This window comes from Candoia aspera, chromosome 4, assembly GCF_035149785.1.
Source record: "Candoia aspera isolate rCanAsp1 chromosome 4, rCanAsp1.hap2, whole genome shotgun sequence".
Classification (NCBI taxonomy): domain Eukaryota; kingdom Metazoa; phylum Chordata; class Lepidosauria; order Squamata; family Boidae; genus Candoia; species Candoia aspera.
The window spans coordinates 65,236,545-65,262,538 of NC_086156.1; the positions used below are offsets into that span (position 1 = coordinate 65,236,545).

General features: G+C 39.1%; 1 protein-coding gene across 1 annotated transcript in view; it reads right to left on the reverse strand.

Annotated features, from left to right (window-relative positions):
- The window catches only part of FHOD3 (formin homology 2 domain containing 3), a 311,906-nt gene that overhangs the window by 72,401 nt on the left and 213,511 nt on the right, over positions 1-25,994 (reverse strand). The window contains exons 15-16 of the mRNA XM_063300332.1: positions 10,642-10,850; positions 906-1,184 (exon numbers count right to left, since the gene is read on the reverse strand). Of these exons, the coding sequence (XP_063156402.1) occupies positions 906-1,184; positions 10,642-10,850 (488 nt within the window). The remainder of the gene's footprint in view (positions 1-905; positions 1,185-10,641; positions 10,851-25,994) is intronic.

Consider the following 25,994-nt stretch of genomic DNA (forward strand, 5'->3'; position numbering starts at 1 on the left):
GGAAGGATGTTCAATAGCAAGCAGCAGGTTGCCAAATAAAAAAATACAATGGCATAGACACAAACAAAAAGTAGCCAGTTTCTTTGTCTTTCTGTCAGGAATCACATGCAGTTAAGCTGAGCTTTTCATGGAGCACAGTGTGTATGAGAAAAAAAACATGAACCTTGAAAAGTGCACATCACCTTATCTGGCTAATCCTTACAGACAAGCAGCAAGGTGACAATAATTGAAATATTTTAGATTCCTACATTTCCATCTTGCATTTTATAAAAGAAGCTCCTGATAGTAGTTCTAGTCATACAATTTGGACTAATTGTATTTTTTAAACAAAAATAATGCTTGCCTACAGGAATAATGAGGGACGCGGTGGCGTTGCGGGTTAAACCGCTGAGCTGCCGATCGGAAGGTCGGCGGTTCGAAACCGCGCGGCGGGGTGAGCTCCCGTTGCTAGTCCCAGCTCCTGCTCACCTAGCAGTTCGAAAACATGCAAATGTGAGTAGATCAATAGGTACCGCTTCGGCGGGAAGGTAACGGCGTTCCGAGTCGTCATGCTGGCCACATGACCCGGAAGTGTCTATGACAACGCCGGCTCCAAGGCTTAGAAACGGAGATGAGCACCGCCCCCTAGAGTCGGACACGACTGGACTTTACGTCAAGGGAAACCTTTACCTTTACCTACAGGAATAATGTTATTTAAGTTGCTGATTCTTCTCTGAATGTACACTGAAATCCTCCAGTGATCAAAATCATAGGAACAATGATTTATTCTTATAAATAAATGTAAAATGTAAATGTAAAATTATGTAATAATAAATGTAAAAATTACATTTATAAATAAATCATTTAATAATAAATGCAAACATTACAAAACTACACACAATTACAGAAAAAAGGCTTCAATTTACCCGCTTCATTATTATTGCTTAATGTTTGCTCCCGTTCCTCCCTCTCTAAAGTGCTGCTTGCCGAAGAGAGGCTGGATGCAGAGCAGTTGTCTTTTTCATTCACATCTTCATTTTGCTTCTCTTTTTCACTTATTGCACCTTCTTCTCTCTCTTGCCCTGGACCCAGCTCCACCTCTGCAACCTCTACTTCTTGGGGTGTTTCTGTTCCCTGCTTGAACTTGGCCTCATCTTCCTGCTCTGTTTTTGTTTCTCCCTCTGCCTCAGGTTGACTGGCACTCACTGATGAAAAGAATAATGGAGAAAGATTCCCTTAACAGCAAGCAAGTGAATTTCATCCGTTTTCACTTCTCCAAGGGAGTAAAAAGAAAAAGGTCTTGCTAAGAAACATCTGTATGTGGGACTCAGAGCACAACATTTAAAGCTAGGGCTTTCTGTTCATGAACAATTTGGGATGCTGCCATTCCTTACTTGAATCCAATCTATCCATATACCCAAGTTTCTTTTTATATATATATTTCACCTCAAAGTATAGCTACTGAATACCTAATTAATACACTGGTGTTGCCAGCCTGCTGCTCTGGCAGCTGAAGCTGAACTAAGGTGTTCTGGTATGAGAAATGTTCTCCATTCTATACCAGCAGAAGACCTCCCATGCAGACATACTAGGTGTCATGGAGAAGGAACCTTTGGAGACCAGCTATCTGTTGGGTTCCCACTGGCTTGCTGCAGGGCTTCCACTTCCTGTCCAGCCACAGGTTGTGTGCCTCTGTGGCCATTTTTGCTGCAGCTGCCAGAGGACCAGACACTTTACTGGCACAGGATGCTTCTTTTAATTTTTGTTCTTCAGGTATGGGAATATTAACCTCAGAAATACTAAACACAGATCTACCAAGAGGTTGATATTTATTTATTTATCAGTCATATTTATATAGCCACCCATCTCACATAAAAGTGACTCTGGGCAGCATACAACACACATTCCTATTGATAAGCAAAAATAAAGAACACGAAACTTTACCCAGCAACTTTTTTGCCAGTTGGTAAATGAGATGACAGAACAATCAAGGAGGAATGACAGAATTAGCTGCACAGTATTCAATTCTTTGTGAGTGTGTGTGTGTGGAGTGGATATTCTTGTAAGTATGCAGGTAGCCATATGGATGTATGCCTCAATTATTGTGTATGTGTGTGTTTAGAAAGAGATCTATAGTGGAGATGCATTCTGAAACATTCTTCCCCTGTCTGCATCTAATAAATGTGAAGTGGACTATTCTATTAACTGTATTCCTCAACATTTGACTGCCATATCAATATAGAGGAAACACAAATCGAAGTGTATCTATTTTAAAAGAAGCTCTATGTATTCAATAGGGGCATTTCCTAAAGCACTGTGAAATTTGCCATCTCTGTCATGGAAAACAGCTGGTTCAAGTCTATAGTTAGATGAAGGAGTTGGTTCTAGGGGCTTCATTGAGGGTTGAAGGGGAAAGGGATATGAATGGGAGATGGTATTAGTGCTCCAGCCCAACTTGGTGATTTTATCTGAATGGCAGATAGGAATTTATGGACTAAAAACAAGTATCCATAATCAATGAGATAGTATAAAGGTTGGAGACAAAAATTAATCCAAGTCTCCTCCTCAAAAAAGGTGGTCTGGATGAAAAATTTGAGATGTGACTGTATAAATTTTATTCAATCTATTTCTGCTCACTCTTAATTGTCTATTATAGGTACAATTTCCTGGAATACAATAAAGTTGCAATATCCAGCTGTGTCTCTCCTTATCTCTCATCCTGAAACCAAGGTTTCTCGTCACAAATTTCAGACTGAGTCAGGGAATCAGGTACAGAATCAATTTCTTTAACCTCTTACAACAATTCCACATGCCTCAAGCCAGTGAAAATAGCATCATTGGCATCATCACTGGCCTCCTTCTCCTTCTCAACTCCATTAAAGCCCTGGGCAGCAGGTAATCAAACGTGGAGCAATGTCTATTTAAACTTCTCCTTATACTTGTGCCCAGAACTCTGTCTCAGCTCATTCACCTGGATTATTGGACCTTGGTCTGTTCTGTGATTATGCTCTATGTGTGGTCCTTCAGACTTATGGTAGAGTCTCTGCTTTTTCAAACCCTGTACCAGAGGTTGACACTTCCTTGTTTTCTTCCCTTTATAACAAGTGTCTTGTAGACCTTTGATCTTGGATTTGTGCTCCTTTGTTTGCATGCCTTGGTCAGACAGGACTACAGTGGGGAGAACAGAAATTCTATGAAGATACAGAGCTACAAAATTTGCATGGAGTTTCTAGACAAGATGGACAGTGAAATGAAAAAAGCTCAGGATTAAATGGTTAATGAAATGCTATAGCTTAAATTGCTGCTTGTATTTGGACTGGTTCATATCCAGACAAGAAATTAAGTTATACTATGAATGAACAGAAGTTTAAATTGCATTTGATTTTGGAAAGGCTTCATATACTTTTATCAAAGCAACATGCCCTGAAAGAATGATCTCCCAGTCCTGTTTTTTAATACAAAGATGCTCATAACTGAAACAGCATATTCCAAGATTCCTTATCACTATGTCAGACACAAAGAACTTGCTCCCCCAATAGTACTAGTGACTTCAAATCAAGTTGCCACTATATTCAAATGGAATTGGTATAGTTTACTCCTCTGAAATACTATTCTAATAATTGTTTATCTGTTACTCTTAATTGACACTCTTGAAATTAGAAACCACTGATAATCTCTTTGCTGACAAAAAATCTGCTTGTTAAATCCTTGGATGTTATCTAAAAAAGTTCCTTTCGTTCCATAACAACACAATTAATGAGAAGGATGTTATGTTTGTTCTTATGGAGATGCAGGTGGTCATAATTGTTATTAAAATAATGGGTAACACTGCAAATACAAGATTGAATGTGGTTAAGGATTAGAATACTGACTTGGAAGACTGTAAGAAGTCTACTGATACTTCTATAAACTGATTTACTGAAAGTGAATCAGATCATTCACAACTAAGTAACATTCTAGGAACTTCAGCCTACTTGGTTCAATTTACAAATACAAGGAATTCCAGAACAAGTGGGAAAGAATCAGCCTATTATTTTATGGAAGTCATAATATGTGAAATATTAGCTCTGCTAGAAAATTGTCAGCTAGGTATTGAGAGGGTGCTGCTTCTTTTCATATTGTGATAGCTTTGGCTATTTATTTTGAAATTTCTCAGATTTTCCATGAAAAATAGTTTATTGCAAAGAGTATGCCCCACTTCTGCATTTTGTTTTTTCCCAGATCACACTAAGAAGTTCTAACAATGTAAAATGTTTGGTACTGTGAAACTCATGGCTTGTGAGAAGAATTTTCAATATTTTATCAGGAGTTTAGTCATCCTTGTTTTTAAATAATAATGTCCAGACATCCTTTCATAAGGGAGGCAAAAATACTCCTTACTGCTTTAAGTTCTGGCTGAAATCTCTTTGGTGGGTTGAAAGTTTTCCATGTTTTGTCATTGTGCCTCTTTCAGCTCCAGAGTGCCAACATTTTTATCTGTAGCTCCTAAATAGGTATTTGTTTGTTCTATGTAGTTGTCCTTGGAACTACAAGGGAAAGATTAAAAACTGCAGGTATTTTAAAATAGCTATGGTTCATTCCAAAACTTGCATTTGTTTTTTTGGATCTAAATTTATGAAGATATATTTCAATGTATCAACCCCCCCCCAAAACAAATCTAGTCATCCTTTTGCCCCTTGTTGGTTTATGTTGATAAATCATCATCATCATCTGTACAGATGTCATCAACTGTCAAGGATACTTGTAATGAGTCTGACTTATTAAAGATCAGGAGTACAAATTTTATGTTTACTTTCATAATGTTTTAACTGTTTGTTTTATATTTTTTATTCTCATAAGGAGGGGCTGGAATGGCTATATTCCCCACTCCAGGCCCATATTCCAAGATGGAATATTTATTTATTAGATTTCTATCCTACCTTTTATAGTAAGAGCTCAAGGCACATACACAGTGCTTCTTCCTCTTGTTTTTCCCCATAAAACAATCCTATGAGGTAGGTTGGGCTGAGAGAGAGTGATTGGCCAAAAATCACTCAGTGAACTTCTGTGGTTGAAGATGAACTAGAGCTCTAGTCTCCCCATTCCTAATTTAACTACTACATTACACTGGCTCTCAAATATGAGTTTTCTCATTTTTTTTCAATAGGCCTTTTCTATTCTTCTGTTTCTAACTTTACTTATTTCTTATGACATTTCTGAAACATGGAGGTTATGGGGTTGGGGTCACTTTTCTAAGTGTAGTCAAGTATTGTCTAAGTTAAAATAAAATGGGAAATAAAATTGCTTTTCTATAGAGACTACTAGTCCAACTAAAGACAAACACCTTTAATAGAATGCTTGGGTTTGGGAGATTATGTAAATAGTTATTCCAAATAAGTAACAGTTCATTTTGATCAATATATTTTCTAACTTTGTTGCTGAAGAAGAAATAGAAGGTTGTTTTTTACATGTCTAATATTAGATTGAGAGATCAATGGCTAGCACTTATTGAATTAATATGGTCAAATGATAGATTCTTCAGAACAAATAAATACACTACTGTTTTAAGCAACTTGAAGGGATGGATAGGTTCTGAATCAAAATCTGGATCACTTTTTATATTGTAACACCCACCCCATCCAAAATATATTCTTGATTTTATGCATGTGAATTTAATTGAATGAAGATTTTGCACTGTAGCAATCCTTCCAAACATAAATATACTTTACATTCTGTTCAACGACCATGTTTTTGTTTAGAATGCTTCTTGGTATCACATTCCTTGGTAATAAACAAAGGATTTTTAGGCTCCTGTGAAGTTTACAGTCCTTTCTGATAATAATTTAAATGTATCTTTCCAATGAATTATAAAGATTTCATTAAGCAGCAAGAAGAGAAAATGGTCACGTTTTTCATATTAATAGAGACTTGATATGATTTGAGAGACTTGGTTACAACATGGTTTTATTTCACATTGTATTAGTGTTCTTTGATCCTAACAATAAGTATCATTTAATTTGACATTCCAGATAGTTAACCCATGAAAATCTTATATTTGAGATAATTGCACTATTGCCTCTTTTGAAATTCCATGTTTTAAAAAGGTTTTGGAGGAATAAATCCAGGCTCCTAAGCCAGTAAGTTACTCCTAAGCCAGAAGAGGAAGAGGGAATTGTTGAACTGATATTAACTATTTATACAATTTTGGACACAATGAGTTCCAACATTTAATCAAAGGCTGAATAAAATAATATGAAATTAGGTTTTTTTAAAGTTAAAAACAGCAGTTAATACACAAAATATTATTCTGAATATATTGGGCAACTCAGAAAATGTTTAATAAGGGATGGTTGCAATCATCTGGCAGTTCAGTTCAGTTCAATTCAGGAATTGGAATATTAACCCATATTATCTGAATTTATAATCACATTTGGGCTGAAATCTGCAGGATTAAGGATAATGGAAACATATATTCTGCTAGTCTATAAACTCAGTACTTGGAATTTATCGAAGTGTCAGTATATCTTTTATGCATGGGAAACAGCCAAAATTATTATACAATACTGGAAGGATATATTTATACTTGATTTGCAATTATTAGTGCTGACATGTGCATTATCACATGTCAGTGTCTTCCTTTTTTGCAATAAGGGAGGAAAAATAACTTCTGAGCACGGTAATTTTATCTTTCAGAATAAAGAGGAAGAAGTAAAAAGATCTGCTTCCTTGGAGTTATTCATGGGTAGGAATGCTGGGGGGAAGAGATCATGACAACTTGTATTTCATGATGAAATATGGTGGTGAAAACTGAGCTTAGTTGCAGGGAGACATAAAGACAATTCCTTCTGAAGCACAATATTGTCCCTGCAGCACAGGTGCGATAGAAATGATGGTCCATGTTCTCCTTTACTGTCAGCTTTATAGGGACATTCATCACCAGCTGATTACTCTTCTGTTAATTAAACTTCTAGGGGATTCCAATAATTTCTATTTATATTATCTGCTATATGCTTGCAATAATTCTCTCTCTTAAAATATAGCAAAATTTTGTTACATTACGTGTAAACTTCACCCACAAATAGCCAATAACAGTTATTGACACAAACAGGTGCTAATTTTATTTTTTGTTTTCAAAGTTATTTTATTCAGTATATGCTGGTCTACGATAATAATAAAGATTTAAAAGTATGAGCTTAGTTGCCCATATTCCTTGCACTTAATGCTTTTTAAGATTAGCATTCCTAGAGGAAACTTGGGAACAATCACATGAATAGAGATTCTGCAAGAAAAAAAATTCAACAAAGACCAAAAGCCTGTAAAACAAAAATTTTGCAGGGACAATTGGCAGCTATTTTCATGAGAAAGAAAAACAGAGAACATCCAAAGAAGCTGGTGTTGGCTATACAGGAAGCTCTCTGGAAAGGGAGGCTTAAAAAATGCATCTGTCAGAGATGAAAAAAAAGACATATTGCCAGGAAGTACAAAAGAGAGTATGTGTTCAAATTATGCCAGGAAAAGTAAGTTATGGAATGAGTCGAAAATTGCTAAAAACCAAATGGTCATTTTTTAGTTGCCTGCAATTTGTGAGAATTCTTGGGCAATAGGCAAAGTATCTGAAATTTGAAGATTCTAAAATGAGAGAAAAGCAGATTAGCAGATTACAGACCAAATAAACTACTATCTTTATTGGCCAAAATTCTAAAACAAATTTAAGAGGTGCACTGATTTGAAGGAGAACACATAATATTAGGAATAAGTAATGCCAGACAAATACTCTATCTTTTCGGATATTGATTGAAAATTCCATGAATACAGTTAGTATATCCTGTTTTCAACAAAGCATTTGAGAAGCATTGCTCATGGTTCTTTGTTAGCAAGATATTGAAATCTGGGTTGTATTATACTGTTGTTAGGCAAACCATATTCAACAAGTGCTCTAAGTGCTCATTAACAGCTGTTCGTTCATCTATATTTTGGGGCTGGTGGTCACATTTAAATTTGAGATATTTATCTTTCTCTTAGTGCAGAAAATATTTTGTACTCTGTCTCATTCAACTTCCAGTAATATCTAATTGTAAGTATAATCTATTTGCAAAGTTCCATGATGTTGCATATTTGCTAATTATTGTGATGTATTTTTGGTAAATCCTGAGACACTTACTGTAGGTTGATAGAAATTCAATCTTCAATCATTAAGAGTCAGTCTCTGTACCTGTTACAAATCCATTGCAGTACTTAATAAAGTGCTCCATTTTATAAGGTAATGTTTGGGATAATTCCCAGAGACATATGCTAAACCAGTTATAAAAGAGATAGCTATTTCCCCCATAAAAGTTTTGAAAAAGTCTAATTTTAGGGAAAATGAATTGTAACACCTAAAATTGAATTTGAATGACTGCCATTCCAAATATTTCTAACCAGAAGAGAATATACAGATACAGTCTTTGTTGGAAATCTTTGCAAACTAAAATAAAGTTTGACATTGGCATATGCAAAGAAAGCATATTTCCATTCTTCCTTCAACTGACAGTTAACAGCATGCTTGAAGCAATAATAGCCATTAAAGACAAGAAACTCAAGTCATATATGCCATCAAATCATATACCATCAAGCCATAGTTCAGGCGAGTGAAAACTGGTGTTGAGTATATGCAATACTTAAAAGTATTTATCAACTATAACAGCATGTTTTAAAGATTTTCTCTCCGCAAGGAAGACATTGACTACAGATGTAGCATAAAGACAATAGTTATATTTATGGCTGACTGGAAACCCCTTATAGACTTTTTGTGTGAAACAGAAAAAAAATCCACTTGTGACTTGTGGTTTTGATAATTAGAAAAGAAACAGATAACAGAAAAAAGTGAGTTTTGTAATCACAGAGTAAGAGATAATTTTGTCATCATACTTATATTTGCTGCAGAGAAAATTGGAAATTTCTTCTTCCTATTTCTTTTTATTCTTTCTCACTGCATTTTTGTATTTTCCTTTTTCTTCTTTTTTCTTTTTGTTCTCTCTATTTTCTATTAGTTGGTGTTAGTTTTTATGTTTTAAAACTTTTAATAAAATTTATTGAAAAGAGTATAGATGTATAGACATACAGTGCATGAACATATTTTAATTAAGCTCCAGAAGACACTAATCAAACAAAATTTAACTAAATTTCAGCACTCCCAAAGAGGAAATATTTAAGCAGATGCAAAACCAGTCAATGATATCAGTAAGCTTACAACAAGGATATGACTAAGCCTATAGGTCACCCTCTTTCTTTTTTCCCTAGCCAATTAACTCAGCCTTTAACATTTAACTAATGTTATGTTCTTTTACCAAAAGTAGTTCTTTTCTGTTTTTCTTTCTCTCCATTAAGCTGAACATCCAGTCTTGGAATATGACAGCTACATTTGTTTCAGAGATTCTTGAAACAAAAACTAATCTATTTTCTATACATATTTACACACTAACATTTTTTTTTCATGTTAACATCTACATGGTACCTACAAATAATTTAAATGTAATACAAATTAAAATTCAGGCAAGTGAACATTGGATGTATACACCCAGATTTCTTTAAATTCTGAAAGAGCTTTCCATTTTCAAAAGCAATTTTGCTATTTCCCAGAATTTCAAAAGCAGCTTGTTATTCCATGTGCATGGCTCCTGTGAGTATAGAGAATCCCTCAAAAGTTTTCCAGGAATATACAAGGATTATTGATTCATCTTCTGCATCAAGACCTACAGAAGATATTGCTTTTCTGAGTAAAACCTGGGCAAAATTAATTATTTTTAATTTCTGAATTAGCATAATCCTCTGAGCCAGCAGACTCTGTGTGGGCCTGGAGGAATTATCAAATCAAATTAAGTCCAGTTTGGTCTAGAGGTTAAGGCAACAGGCTAGAAACCAGGAGGCGGTGAGTTCTAGTTCTGCCTTAGGCATGAAAGCCGGCTGGGTACCTTGGGCCAGTCACTCTCTCTCAGCCCAACTCACCTCACAGGGTTGTTGTGGGGAAAATAGGAGGAGGAAGGAGTATTAGGTATGTTCACTGCCTTGAATTATTTATAAAAATAACAAAGGCGGGATAGAAAATAAATAAATAAATAAAGTCAAATCAAATCACTTTATTACAGCTATAAGGCCAGAAAACCTGGGAGGATTTTTAAGCAACAACCCATCCTGTTAGGAGTTATGCGTATTGGTTGACAAGCTGCTTTTGAAATTCCACAATGGATTTTAATGTGGAGAGATCTTTCAAATTGGGAGAGTGGTAGTAGAAAAATGAGAAGCCAGTGGAATGTTAAACTGTTTAATCTCAGCTAGACCGCATGCCTTTAGAGTTTTAAAATCGTTAAAACATAATATGCAAGAGTTGTACCAAAACTGAATCAAATCAAAGGCCTATTTAGGTCTAGCATTCAATTCCTTTATGGCCAAGATTAACATAATATCACACCTTTTTTGTGTTTCGAAGCAATTGCCATTCAAAGGAATCCTGCTTCTAATACTGGAGTACCCATTTATAGCCTTATTCTCCATGATTCTAAATTCAATCTAATTTCTAAGATATTAGACTTCTAATTTCTAAATGTATGTTTCAACAACAATTATCACACTTTCATAAAATGGAGCATCATATAGTCTGTAAAATTTTATCTACTATAACTACAATAATTATTTACAAGTACTTACCTTCTGGAGTTTGGGATGTTTTGCAAGAAGTCACACAAGCTGATGATTTCTCATGAGAATCTGTTAAATCTGGGCTGGCACACTTGGGAATGGTAGCAGTTGGGACTGGACCCAAATTCAAGGATAAGTCACTCCTGTCCCTACATAAATTTCGACTTCTCAGCTCCTTTTCATATTCTTCACCTGCCAATTTTTCCAAGTATTTATATCTGAAAGTTAAATTCCAAAGGGATTCCGTAAAGAAGAAAAAAACACAGCCGATACTTGCTTATAAATGAAACAGCCATAATGAAATGTATGACTTCTTGACACATGAAATACACAGCAAAATGAGCTGCTGGGTTAGTCTTCTAGGGGTTGGGTAGGGATGGGGGAGATGTACAAACTAAAAATGTTTTTTAAAAAACAATAATACAGTGTTGCTCAGATTTGTTTATACAGCCTCTCAAAACAATTTAATTGAAGAAAAATATCTTCCTCTTCGTTCAGAAAAATGCCTTCCAAATTTCTAGTCCCAGTCTTACTGAAGAAAGCTCTAAATAACACAACTTATAAATGTTTGGACTAAAAACAGTCTGGGTCTCTGAACCTGCTACTATTTGTTCTAAGCACAGTGCACTGGAATCACTTTGTTCTCTTCAGTGCCTACAATGGAAACTTGTAAAAAATGTTAGAAGATTTCTCTGTTGGACTCAAGATACCCAATAGCTCGGATATGACGTCACATATAGTTTATTCATCAAAGTCAATTGAAAAGAACAAAGATACATCTGTTTTGCATTTTATGCAGGCAAGATTCTCTAACTGTTTATTAAGACCAGCTACCAATCGTATTCTCTATACAATTCCTTATATGTTGTGACCAAAATAACTTGAAAAATGTGCCTCTTCCAGATGTCCACTAATTTATCCACCGTTATTTGAGCATGGAGTACATACATGAATACAGATGTGAAAGTAGACTCCTGATTCTGCCTTATTCTGTCATGAACTTCTAAAAAAGCCAGATCAAACTAATTTCCCACATCCCAGGCAGTGAGTACTACTTCCAATGTCTCATTGCTATAAACTTGTCAAACTAACATGCAATATGGCAAAATAAAGACATATTTCTATGCAACAGTACACTGTTTTCTAAAACTCTGATAACTAATGGACATTTTCCTTCCAAATTAAAATTAGAAGCCTCTAAGATTAGATGCCTACTTTTAACTCTCAAAGAGCTTAACATTAAAGTGTGAACTGCACTCTTCTCAGAAGAACCTATGTCCTGTTTTTGTGTCACAACGTATCACCTTCCAAATCATTATAAGCAAATCATGTAAAGATGCAATGGGAAGGTTCTTCTGGGACTGAGATGTGAGAAGTGAGAGTATAGGAAGTGATATCCAACGTACTTGCACTAGTACATCTATCCTTGGCAGAGACTGAAGACAAATTAATGAATTCTACATATACATATCATGCGACTCTTCTGTCAAATGGTGCTTTGCACATGAAACACTCCTGAAGTTCAGGAATTATGTAAAAATGAAACTAAACTCAGGAAATTATAGTGATTATACTTTCATGCACACAACCAGTACAAAGAAGAAGTATGCCTCAATCTTAAGTAACAAAGACACAAAACAGATCTGCAATAGCTTTTGGGAGGTGAAAAAAGGGCTCTCTGTGAAAGACAGCATACACAAAATTAAGATTCAACTGCAAAACGGGGAAGTCTGCCCTTGAAAAACAACCACCACCTTGGTTTAATTTTGTGAGTATAAAAATGAGACAAACCTCTACGTGTGCTACCATCACAGAGTGAATCACAAGAATGTATGAGCTGGAAGGGGCCTTTTATGTCATCTGATCCAGTTGCCTGCTCAGAGCAGGACTACCAATCCCATTTGAAAACCTCCAGCTAGGAAACGTGCACCACTGTTCTAGGCAACTCTGTTCCATTGCTTAACCACTCTTACCATCAGAAGCCTTCTCCTAAGTTTCAGCTTGAATCAGTATTCTTTTAATTTCAATCTGTTGGTCCTTCTCCTGCTCCTGCTTTCAACAAAAACAGCTTTTTCATATTCATGACATCCTTTTAGACATTATGTTAATCTTCTCTTTTACAAACTACCCATGCCTAGCTCTCTTAACCATTCTTCATAGGGCTTGGTTTCAGCTCTTCTTTGATCCTTCTCCCACTCCAGGTTCTCCATGTCCTTATTCTTGTGCCCAGAAATGGAAACAGTACTTCAAATACAATCTAACCAGTGCTCTCAAAGGAAAGATGGAATATACACAACACACACACACACACACTGTGTGTGCGCGCGTGTATATATGTGTGTGTATATGTGTGTGTGTGTTGTTGTTGTTTATTCATTTAGTCGCTTCCGACTCTTCGTGACTTCATGGACCAGCCCACGCCAGAGCTTCCTGTCGGTCAACACCCCCAGCTCCCCCAGACGAGTCTGTCACCTCTAGAATATCATCCATCCACCTTGCCCTTGGACGGCCCCTCTTCCTTTTGCCCTCCACTCTCCCTAGCATCAGCATCTTCTCCAGGGTGTCCTGTCTTCTCATTATGTGGCCAAAGTATTTCAGTTTTGCCTTGAATATCATTCCCTCAAGTGAGCAGTCTGGCTTTATTTCCTGGAGGATGGACTGGTTTGATCTTCTTGCAGTCCAAGGCACTCTCAGAATTTTCCTCCAACACCACAGTTCAAAAGCATCGATCTTCCTTCTCTCAGCCTTCCTTATGGTCCAGCTCTCGCAGCCATATGTTACTACAGGGAACACCATTGCTTTAACTATGCGGGCCTTTGTTGTCAGTGTGATGTCTCTGCTCTTAACTATTTTATCGAGATTTGTCATTGCTCTTCTCCCAAGGATTAAGCGTTTTCTGACTTCCTGACTGCAGTCAGCATCTGCAGTAATCTTTGCACCTAGAAATACAAAGTCTTTCACTGCTTCTACATTTTCTCCCTCTATTTGCCAGTTATCAATCAAGCTGGTTGCCATAATCTTGGTTTTTTTTGAGGTTTAGCTGCAAGCCAGCTTTTGCACTTTCTTCTTTCACCTTCATCATAAGGCTCCTCAGTTCCTCTTCGCTTTCAGCCATCAAAGTGGTATCATCAGCATATCTGAGATTGTTAATGATTCTGACTCCAGCCTTGGATTTCTCAAGCCCAGCAAGTCGCATGATGTGTTCTGCGTACAAGTTGAATAGGTAGGGTGAGAGTATACAGCCCTGCCGTACTCCTTTTCCACCTTAAACCAGTCCGTTGTTCTGTGGTCTGTTCTTACTGTTGCTACTTGGTCGTTATACAGATTCTTCAGGAGGCAGACAAGATGACTTGGTATCTCCATACCACTAAGAACTTGCCACAATTAGTTATGGTCCACACAGTCAAAGGCCTTAAAATAGTCAATACAACAGAAATAGATGCTTTTCTGAAACTCCCTGGCCTTTTCCATTATCCATCGGATATTGGCAATTTGGTCCCTAGTTCCTCTGCCTTTTCTAAACCCAGCTTGTACATCTGGCAATTCTCGCTCCATGAATTGCTGAAGTCTACCTTGCAGGATCTTGAGCATTACCTTACTGGCATGTGAAATGAGTGCCACTGTTCAATAGTTTGAACATTCTTTAGTGTTTCCCTTTTTTGGTATGGGGATATAAGTTGATTTTTTCCAGTCTGATGGCCATTCTTGTGTTTTCCAAATTTGCTGGCATATAGCATGCGTTACCTTGACAGCATCATCTTGCAAGATTTTGAACAGTTCAGCTGGGATGCCGTCATCTCCTGCTGCCGTGTTATTAGCAATGCTTCTTAAGGCCCATTCAACCTCACTCTTCAGGATGTCTGGCTCTAGCTCACTGACCACACCGTCAAAGCTATCCCCGATATTGCTATCCTTCCTATACAGGTCTTCCGTATATTCTTGCCACCTTTTCTTGATCTCTTCTTCTTCTGTTAGGTCCTTGCCATCTTTGTTTTTGATCATACCCATTTTTGCCTGGAATTTACCTCCAATGTTTCTAATTTTCTGGAAGAGGTCTCTTGTCCTTCCTATTCTATTGTCTTCTTCCACTTCCGCGCATTGCTTGTTTAAAAATAATTCCTTATCTCTTCTGGCTAACCTCTGGAATTTTGCATTTAATTGGGCATATGTCCCCCTATCTCTGTTGCCTTTTGCTTTCCTTCTTTCTTGGGCTACTTCTAGTGTCTCAGCAGACAGCCATTTTGCCTTCTTGGTTTTCTCTTTCTTTGGGATGTATTTTGTTGCCACCTCCTGAACAACGTTGCGAACTTCTGTCCATAGTATAATACATAACATACATACATACATATACACACACACACACACAGAGAGACATACATATATTCTGTATGTATGTGTGTGTGTGTGTCTATGTATGTTATGTATTATAGGAACAGCATACACTGAACAGGAAAACCAAGTAGCTGGTATTGTGCACAGGAACATCTGCAGAGCGTATGGGCTAGACTCTCCCAAGTCCAGATGGGAGATTCCACAGAAGGTCATGGAGAATAACAGGGCTAAGATCCTGTGGGACTTTCAGATCCAGATGGACAGGTAGGTACTGGCCAATCAACCAGACATCATGGTAGTAGACAAGGACCAGAAAACAGCAGTGGTGATGGATGTAGATGCTGCCAGGTACAGCAACATCAGGAAGGAGGAGTATGAGAAGCTGGAGAAGTACCAGGGCCTGAAAGAGGACCTAGAGAGGATGTAGAGATATTAGGAGCACTCAGGGCTGTGACTCCTAAGCTGGAAGAGTGGCTCCAACAGATCCCAGGAACAACATCGGAGCTCTCTGTCCAGAAGAGTGCAATGCTAGGGACAGCTAAGATACTGCACAGAACCCTCAAACTCCCAGGCCTCTGGTAGAGGACCTGAAGTTGAGGAGGACACATACCCCCCATAGGGGTGAGAAGTGAAAATCAATCCATCCATCCATCCAACCATGAATCTGGGAATTTATCTTGTAGCACACTAGCTTCCCATTTAAAACTAAAAGAATGTGAATCAAGTCTACCACGGAATATGGGTGCCGTGGGTGGGTGGGTGAAAAAAGTGGCAGGAGAAGGAGCAACTTGTGACCTCCTGCCACCTCCCCCATTGACTTTGCTTGTGGGAAGCTGGCAGGGAAGGTTGCAAATGACTATCACGTGACCTCAGGTGTCCTAACAGCCAGGAACCACGCTGAGACAAGGAATAGGTCTCTAGTGTTTATTACTGCTACATAACAGAAAATCCTAACAAACTGAAGAAGCATGGGAAAAACCCAGACATATAAACCCCAAAGGCTAAGGCGGGCCCGATCTGTGTCTCTTTGAATGGCTACCTAATTCCTCAGTACTACGCATGCGCTTTACAGCCTGGATGGGAGCCCCCTGCTCTCCATCCTTACTCATGACAGCAGGATGCTGCAACTGTCATAATTGTGAGCTGGTTGCCAAGTACCTGAATTGCAATCACGTGACCGTGGAGATGCTGTGATGGCTGCAACTTAATGGACTGGCCGTAAGTCCCCCTCATTCAGCGCCCTCGTAACTTTCAACGGACATTGTAGCCCAAGGCCTGGGTATGTTAATATTCCTATATCAGGAATTGGATTCAAGCTAATCTCTTCAATATAAACACAACTCATTAGTCTCTTCATGCATTATAAATGGAGAGGGCTCAACACATGAGCACTGCACTTAATTTCTTCTTTCTGACAATGCTGCTTCAGTGACACAAACTTTTTCCTAAAGACGTTAATGCTTTCAGTATGGAAGCCAAAACAGGCAAAAACTTCTTTGCTGCAGACGTACTTGCTGAAAACATGACTGACTGCAGAAAAAAGATTTCAGTGGAACAATGTTCATTTTAGCACCTAATTAGTTATCATATGGGAAATCTGTGATTGGATACTTACAGCAATTTTCTTCTAAAATCAACCCTGCTTTCCTCTCCCTAATTTAGAGCAGTGTTGGAACATGGCCTGCATGTTTTCCCTAGATCAAGGATGTGGACAATGGGTGCATTGCTCCACCTAGAGCATTTGTGCTTTAGCACAACTAGAAGCTAAGATTTTTTGTTTTCACTATCTGTAAAGATTAAAATGATCCAGGGAACTACAGGCAAGTCAACCTCATATCATGCCTATGTAGGTTTTCTTGGTATATTGTTTTCTGCTACAGAAATTAAGGTTACTATGGTAACAAATCACTCTGGCAGGGTGAGAAGGTCAAACAAGTATCCTCAATTTGGGGGTGAAAAGAATGACCAAATTAGGAAATTGTCTGGAGGGCAGCTTGCCTGGGCTTGTTTTAGTTTCAGTTTCCTACCTGCCTTCCTCCCTGTCTTCTCTGAGAGCGTGTGTGAATGCACAAGCCTGTAAATATGTTTTTGTGCTTTCTGTAAATAAATTTATTTTTATAGAAATGCCTGGTGTGTGATTTTTCTGATCTCTCTGGGCCAAATGCTTTCCAGCACTCTACCAATAGGTTATGGGCCCACTAAACCCAGTAAGAAACCCAGTAAAACCCCAGAGAGAGCAGAGAGATCAGCTCCACACCTCATGCACAATTTAAAGGAAGGTAGCAAAGAGCTGTGAAGATTTTTCTTTGGAGCCGCCTGGAGATTTTCCAGCAACTGCCGGTCTGCAGGACAAAGAAGCCAGCTGAGGTAACTTGCAAAAGGAGGAAGAAGCCATGGCTACCTCCCAGCCCTCAGCGATGCCTCTGGAGTGCCTATCACAGACCAACTATTTGAATTGGGCCCTGAAGATGGAGATGTATCTTCGCAGAGAGAATCTTTGGCTGCCCATTGGTGAGCAAACCCCCCAAAATCCCAGTGCTTAGACAGGATGAGTGGGCTAGAGCCACCATTATCCTGGGAGTTGAGGATAATCAGCTAGTGCACGTGAGAGGTATGCAGTCTGCAAAGCAACTGTGGGATGCTTTGAGAGATTGTATGTAAAGGCAACAGCAGGGAGTAAAGTTATCCTGACAAAAAAGCTGTACAAAGCCTACCTTGCAGAAGGAGATAGCTTATATTCAGCAGCTGTTTGTTGAGTTGCAGGAGAGAGGAATGGAATTTACACCTCTCACAACATCCTATATCCTCCTGTCCTCACTGAATGAAACGTGGGACACGCTGATTTGTACCCTGGAGGCTATTCCTGAAGCAGACCTCACCCCATCGTGTTACACAGCGCTTACTTGCTGAATGGGAGAAGAGAGAGGAAAGATCCCCCCCCATCTCTTCTGGAAAGTTGCAATACCAGAAAACAAGGGAAAAGAAGGGAAAGGAAGCTGAGGCCACAGCACCAGCCAGCCAGCGATGCTTCACTTGTGGTTCAGCTGGACATTTGCAAAGGGACTGTGCCTTGAGACCCAAGAGTAGAAAGACAGAGAAGAAGAACACAAGGGCAACACAGAAGAAGGCTCTTCAGACAACCCAAATTGCACAGGTTGCTGAGAAGGGTAATTCTGATGTATGGGTGTTAGATTCTGGGGCCAATTGTCATTTATGTAATTGTAAAAGCTCTTTTGTGTCACTGTCTAAAACTGAAAGACAAAGTTCATCTTTGGCTGATGGTTCTGTGACCAAAATTATGGGACAAGGTGACTTGTATTTATCCTGCTTGGGAGCAACTGTAAAAGGTGTGTTGTATGTGCAAAATTTACAGTCAAACCTTTTATCTGTAGCACAATTTAGCTGCAACAGGGTATATCATAACATTTAAGAAAAATGGTTGTGAGATACATAAAAATGGGAAATGGTGTGCTACTGGTATGTTAAGACTCCTTGTACATTGTGCAAAATGCAAGGAAGCCAAGCTGCAAGACTGCAGTTGGCAACACTCCATATCATGACCAATGTGTACACCTGATGCACAGGAGATTTGGTCATGCTAATTTCAAGTATACAGCACAAATGCCACAGCTGTGTGCTGACGTAAAGACAGAACCCTGTGACAAATAGATTGTGTAGTTTGCAAAGAGTGCAAAACACTAAAAGCTCCTGTGAGTAAGCACAGTGACAGAGTTACAACTAGACCTTTGGAAATTGTACACTCTGACATTATTGGTCCTTTTGCTCCAAGTCTTGGACAAGCAAGGTATGCAATGACCATCATTGATGATTTCTCAAGATACTCATTTATCTGCATCCTAAAACATAAAGATGAGGCATTTGAGAAATTTAAAAGTTTTGTGACATGGGCAAATGGAAAATTCCCTAGGCCTGTATCTGCACTCCAGTGTGAAAGAGGAGGAGAGTACCTTTCTCACAAATTCAAAAGGTTCCTAGTGGAAAAGGGGATAGAACAAATTCTTTCTAACCCTTACACCCCTTAGCAAAATGGAGTTGCTGAAAGAAAGGGCAGAACCTTGCAAAATGCGATGGAATGCATGCTTAAAGATTCACATTTATCTTTTAAGTATTGGGGAGAGGCAATTTCCACTGCCTGTTATGTGCAAAACAGACTGTATAACTCTGTGATTCAGGACACTCCATTCCATTTGTTTTATGGTGTGAAACCAAAAGTAAACCATCTGAGAGTGTTTGGTAGCACTACATGGGTTCATATTCCAAAACAGAGAAGGAAAGGAGGCCCCACAACAAAGAAAGCCATCTTTGTTGGCTATGAACAAAGCCAAAGGAGCTACAGGTTCATAGTGGGACAGAAATTAATAATTAGCAAAAGCGCTTCTTTTGCTGAACAAAACTGTGGGAGATTAAATTCTAGCTCTCCAGTTGATCTAACCACAACAGAACAGCAAGGACTTGCTGATAGTGATCTTTTGCCTGATGAGGACATTAAACCAGAAAAGCAAACTGAAGAGACAGATGCTTCTCAGGGAAGTGATAGGAGTCAAAATTTAAGCCCTGTATTATCTCGCAGATCTCAGAGGAGTAATAAAGGTGTTCCTCCATCACATTTTCAGACTGAAACAGTAAAGGCTTTTCACATATTCACAGAACCTGAGTCCTTAGAACAAGTGAATGCTTTACCACCTGAGATTGCACAAAATTGGCATTCTGCCATGCAACAGGAGTTAGCATCCTTGAAAGAAAACATGGAAACTGGTAAATCTACCTCCCAATGAACGCTGTTTAGGTTGTAGGTGGGTTTTCAAACTGAAAAGGTATGCTGATGGAAAAATCCAAAAATATAAAGCAAGGTTGGTTGCAAAAAGGTTTAGACTTTGACAAGACTTTTGCCCCAGTTACTAAAGGTGAATCAATTAGATTAGTGTTAAAAATTGCTGCACTCAAAGGAATGTCAGTTCATCACTATGACATAGCCCCCTGGCTATGAAAAAGGGGAGAATCTGGACTGTGAACTTCAGATGTCAATCTATGGGTTAAAACAGGCTGCTAGATCCTGGAACCAAAAGTTAGATGAAAAACTGCAGAATTTTGGTTTTGTAAAAGGAAAAGCAGATCCATGTGTATATATGAAGAAAGACAAACAAGGCTGTATGTATCTGTGCATTTATGTTGATGATTTGCTGCTGTTCACATCAACAGAAAAACAAAGGCTTGATTTTGAAGCCTGCATGAAAAGCCATTTCACATTAAAAAGCCTTGGAACAGTAACAAATTACCTAGGCTTGGAAATACACAGGGAGAAGGATGGTAGCTTTCTGTTAAGCCAATGTAGTAAAATTCAAAAGCTCCTAGAGGATTTTAATATGCAAGACTGTAAACCAGTCTCTACTCCGATAACAGATTTTCAGAAAGATATAGGAGAAACTCAATTAACTGAGGCAGAGAAATATAGATCTGCAATTGGAAGTTTACTGTATTTTGCAAATCACTCTCGCCCAGATATCTCAAATTCTGTGGCCATTTTAAGTAGACAGAGAAGCCTACATCTACTGGAAAAGCAGCATTGAAGAGGTTAATGAGGTATTTGCAAGGAACAAAGAATTATTCCTGAAGCTAAATGCCTGTGGAACAGAGAAATTGCAGGCTTTTGCTGATTCTGACTGGGGAGCAGATGTCAGTGACAGGAAATCCACTGGGATTTTAATTCAATTTGCTGGATCTAGTTTAGGCTGGCATTCTAGAAAACAAACACTTGTTGCTCTTTCCACTGCAGAAGCAGAATTTTATTCTCTAGCACAAACCTGTAATGAGGTTACATGGTTTAAACATTTGTTAAAAGACATAGGCATGGAAGTGAACCAGCCTATAACTGTTTATGAGGATAATCAAGCTTGCTTTGCTATGGCAAAATCTGAAGCCTGCAAGAATAGGACAAAACATATTGATATTAGGTATCAATATATCAAAGATAAGATAGCCAAAGGGGAAATAATGTTAAAATATTGTGAATCAAAAGACATGATTGCTGATATTTTAACCAGACCTCTTGCTCTACCAAGACAGAGGTAACAAAGCAAGCTGGTCTGCATCTCGTTCCATAGCATAAAAAGGGGAGTGTTGGTATATTGTTTTCTGCTACAGAAATTAAGGTTACTATGGTAACAAATCATTCTGGCCAGGTGAATAGGTCGAATTTAATTGTCCTCAGTTTAGGTGTTAATAGTTGCATTGCCTGAGGGGAGGCAGCTTGCAGGACTGTTTAGTTTTTAGCCTTGCAGCCTGAGTGAGCAGATCACTCCTCTCTGAGTGTGTGTAAATGCACAAGCCTGTAAATATGTTTTTGTGCTTTCTGTAAATAAATTTATTTTTACAGAAATGCCTGGTGTGTGATTTTTCTGATCTCTCTGGGCCAAATGTTTTCCAGCACTCTGCAAGAGATTTAACAACAAATCTTGCTGAAGAGTTAATCTGAAGAGATTAATCCATAGGCACTTAAAAAATTGATAAATACTAGGAATGTGTATTGATTTCTTAAAACAAATCTTGCTAAGCTAATGTTACCCCATTTTTTAAAATCATGGATGGCATGACAATTAAATGGATATACAATATAGCTGGCTCAATAATCATACTCAAAGAAGGCTCATGAATAGGATGAGGATTTCTATGACCTAAAAATGTTAGAAATATGCAAGCAGTTATGACCTTAAAACCATTTAAATATGACCAATTAAACCAAAAATATGACTTCACAATTTCTGAAATTAGCACCCAATTTTTAAAAGCCTGTGCTTATATATATATATATATAAACACACACCACAAATTAAAAGGTTTATTCTTTTTCACTTCCAGTGCAGAAGTGCTAGTATTGAAGGTATCAAATGAACATTTTGAGAGTCAAATGGTCATCCCTGGATTAGTTTTCATTAACAGCAGAATTGCATTGGATGACCACGTGCATCTTGAAGTTAACAAACTCAAAACTCCTTCTGTTGTCTACCAGTATGTTCTTGTATCTGGAGAAACTCCTTTCGGCATCACAAGAGGTTATAGGAACAAATTTGAAAAAAACAAACTTGTCTGGAGAAAATTCTGGCTCGAAGTCTTCAAATTTTGCTTCGAGTCCACTTAGAATGTTACTTATTTTGCAATGTGTTGAATAACCCAGATTAGACTGCAACACTCTTTGCAGTTTATCACTAATTTTTTTCAGCCACTTTCCCCTTTGCTGGCTTTAAATCACTCTGTTTGTTCAGTGCATCACTAAGTTCCATTCCTACAGTTTCAAGGCAGGTGATTGCTCTTGATAATCCACTGAAGCTAGATCCTATGTATGCTAAGTTTCCAGCAAGGTTTCAGAAAAGGAATCTTGTACAGTCTTGATGGAGGAAGACTCACAACAGTCAAATTCTTTAACTATCCACTCCAAGGAAGCATAATTTGTGAAGTAATACATAGCCACATCCAGCCAAGTCCCCCAACGTGTGACAACAGGTTAGGGAGAGAGAGCCAAAGTAGGAGCAATTTCTTTGAACTTTTGTACTCAAAGTGGAGCTTTAATGAACATGTTTTTCCCATTCAAAATTATCTTATCTACATCAGGATAGTTGCTTCGAATCTCTTTGGCCACTCTGTAAACCATGTGCAAGGCATGTGATATGGATCATTTTTGGATAAAGAAGTTTAAGTTCCTTGGCTTCTTTAGTCATGTACGGAGCGGCATCTGTTATAAAGAGAACGATATTTCCCCTTTTTACACCATCCGGCCAGAGTAGTTTCATAGAATTGTCAAAGAGAATAGCAATAGTGGAATTGTTTACTTTTTGTAGAGTTTCACATGTTAGAAGAAATACTTCACCAGGCTTGTCACATTTCAGAGTGCCAATAACAATATTGGCTACTTATCTTCCGTTTACATCACTTGTTTCATCTACTGAAACGCATATCTTGTTGTCAACAGCAGATCTTATCTTTTCTAACACATCTTCATAGCAGGCAGAGATGTAATTTTGCCTTACAGCTGATTCATTTGGAATTGGGTGACTGGTGTACTTCAAAAAATGCCTGAGGCTACCACTACCTAATTTCCTTAAGAGAATATTTGAAGTAACCATCATTGTACAGAGATCCTTACAAAATTCTGACTGGGTATTTGATGAACCTGCAGTTGAAGAAGCTCTCTCAAAAAGGAGACGTTGCCTGTTCTCAGTGAAGGTAAATCTTGCTAAATAACTCTTGTGTTTCACGGTGTCACAATGTTGTTGAATATTAAAACGCTTTTGGGCCAATACCTTCACACAATTTACAAAACAAAATATCACCATCACTACTGAAAATCTGCTCCCCAAATTCTTGAACAAGACGTGTAATTTCTCACTCACTAAACATCTACTTTTAGGTATGTTGAAATCAGATTGCAGCTCTCATGTGACTCCACTACCTCAAACACAGACACACCTGAGCTTGGGAGCAAATGAGAAAAAGGAAAAAAAAAAAAGGCAAATTCTCACTTTTTCAGGCCTGGTCAGGGGAGAAGCCTGTGTTCCTGTCCTGACTAAGCAAGAACCATGCTGAGATGAAGAAGTCTCTAGTGCTTTATTACTGCTATAGTAGACAGAAAATCCTACCAAACTGAAGCAGCATGGGAAAACCCAGACAGATAAACCCCCAAAAGTCAAGGCGGATCTGTTCTGTATCTCTTTGAATGACAGCTCAAACTCTCTAAACTACACATGTGTTTTCGCCCCTGGATAGTGGCCCCCTCCTGCTCACCATCAGTACTCATGACATCACCCTCCCCTCCAGATTCACATTCCATTTCAGCCCCCTCCTTTCCAGAGTTCCCTCCTCCCTCCAAAGTCTCATGAGAGTCCATCTCCCCTTCCAAGCTCCTATGGGAACTGGGCAATGATGGAAATTCTTCAAAGGAAAACTCCTCCAAGGACGAATCACTGCTGCTCTCCAGTTCTGATAATGCTTCTGGCCCAGGTGGCTGCTGCTGGAAAATAGCTAGATGATTAGAAGATTCCTCCCCCCTCCCCCTTGGGAAATGCAAGCTGGAGGTGGAGGGCTGCAGCTCCCCCTCCTCCTCTTGCTCTGGCCTCAGAGCCTCTGGCGGGAGTGGAGGTTGCCAACTTACGAACTCCTCTGCTTGGGATTCCTCTGCTTGCTCAGCCAAGTGAAGAATCTCTGGGAGAGTGCGAGGCTTGGGTTTGTGAGGGAAAAGCTGATGGAACTGTTGAACCAGTGCTGGTGCGCGCACATCTCTGGCATTTTCCCATGAGCGCTCTTCCTCAGGGTACTCTTTCCAGTGTAAAATATTGGATGCCCCTTCCCCTCCTCCGAGAGTCCAGAATCTCAACTTCATATTCCTCCTCCCCATCCACAATTACTGGAGATGGGGGGGGGGCATTTGCAATCTCAAGTCACTTGCGGGAGGGTCTTTGGCTAGCAAGGATCTGTGAAACACTGGATGGACTTTCATGGATGCTGGCAGCTGTAAACAATAAGCCACTGGATTTATCTGCTGCACCACAGTAAAAGGGCCCACAAACTTAGAGTCCAACTTCTTGGAAGGCCTGGTAGAAGTCAAAAACTTGGTAGAGAGCCACACTTTGTCTCCTACTGCAATTGCTGGCCCCTCTTGTCTGTGAGCATCTGCAGCTCTCTTCTAAGCATTTTTTGCCATGTTTAGCTGCTCCTTTAACAACTCCTGTGCAGCTTGTTGCTCTTTAAGAAAATCAGCCACAGCTGGAACAGTTCCCTGCTGGGAGGAGGTGGGCAACACCTGAGGGCTAACCCCATAGAGTGTTTGGAAAGGAGACATCTTGGTAGAGGACTGCACAGAGTTGTTATAAGTAAATTCTGCCATGGGGAGCAGGGCTGGCCAATTGTTTTGCTGATAAGTGGTGTAACACCTGAGATACTGTTGTAACCATTGGTTATTTTTCTCAGCTTGTCCATTACTAGAAGGATGATGTGACGATGATAGGTGGATCTGGATCCCTAATGACTGGAAAAGGGCCCTCCAGAATCTGGAAGTGAACTGAGGGCCTCTGTCACTCACCAAGTGATTTATCATGCCTCTATATCTAAAAACATGGTCTATAAACAACTGTGCTGTGGCTGGTGCAGATGGGAGGCCCTTGCAAGGAATAAAATGCTCCATTTTAGTGAAAAGGTCCACCACCACTAGTATGGAAGTCAGCCCCTGGACCGGGGGTAAATCAGTGATGAAATCCATGGAAACTGTATCCCAAGGCCCACTGGGGCTGGGGAGGGGTTGCAAGAGTCCTGTGGGCTTCCCTGGTAGAGGCTTGGCTCGTCTACAGGTATGACAAGAAGCTACATAACCCTTTATGTCTGCAGTCATCTTAGGCCACTAGTAGTCTCTCAGAGCTCTATGGAGAGTTTTGAAAACACCTCCGTGCCCTGCCGTTTGATGGTCATGGCAAAGTCTCAGTACTTCTTCCCTCAATGAGGGGGGAATGTATAATCGCCCACTATGCCAAAGGATTCCTGCTTCCACATTAAATGGGGATGTGGTGTCTTGTAGACCCCTCTAGAGGTCATCCATCCTGGACCTGGCATATGGGTCCTGTTGCTGCTGAGCTTTGACCCTTGCAAATAGGTCCTCTGCTTGCCTGCCTGCTGCTAAAATCTCTGTCTGGTTCCCCTTCATAGACTGATCAAACTTGTGAGGTTGTAATATAGTAGCCTGGACCTCCTGGTGGGTAGCGGGGGTTGCCTGAATGGATCGAGACAAGGCATCTGCCAAACAGTTCTGCGCCCCAGGAACATAAGAAATAACAAAATTGAAATGGGAGAAAAACTGGCTCCATCTGGTTTGACATGGGGTGAGCGAACTGGTGTTCTGTAGAAGCTGTAAATTCTTGTGATCAGTGCAGACCTTCACAGGAAAGGTCACACCTTCTAGCCAATGCTTCCACTCTTGGAATGCTGCTTTAATTGCCAGCAACTCCTTGTTAAAAACATCATAGTTTCTC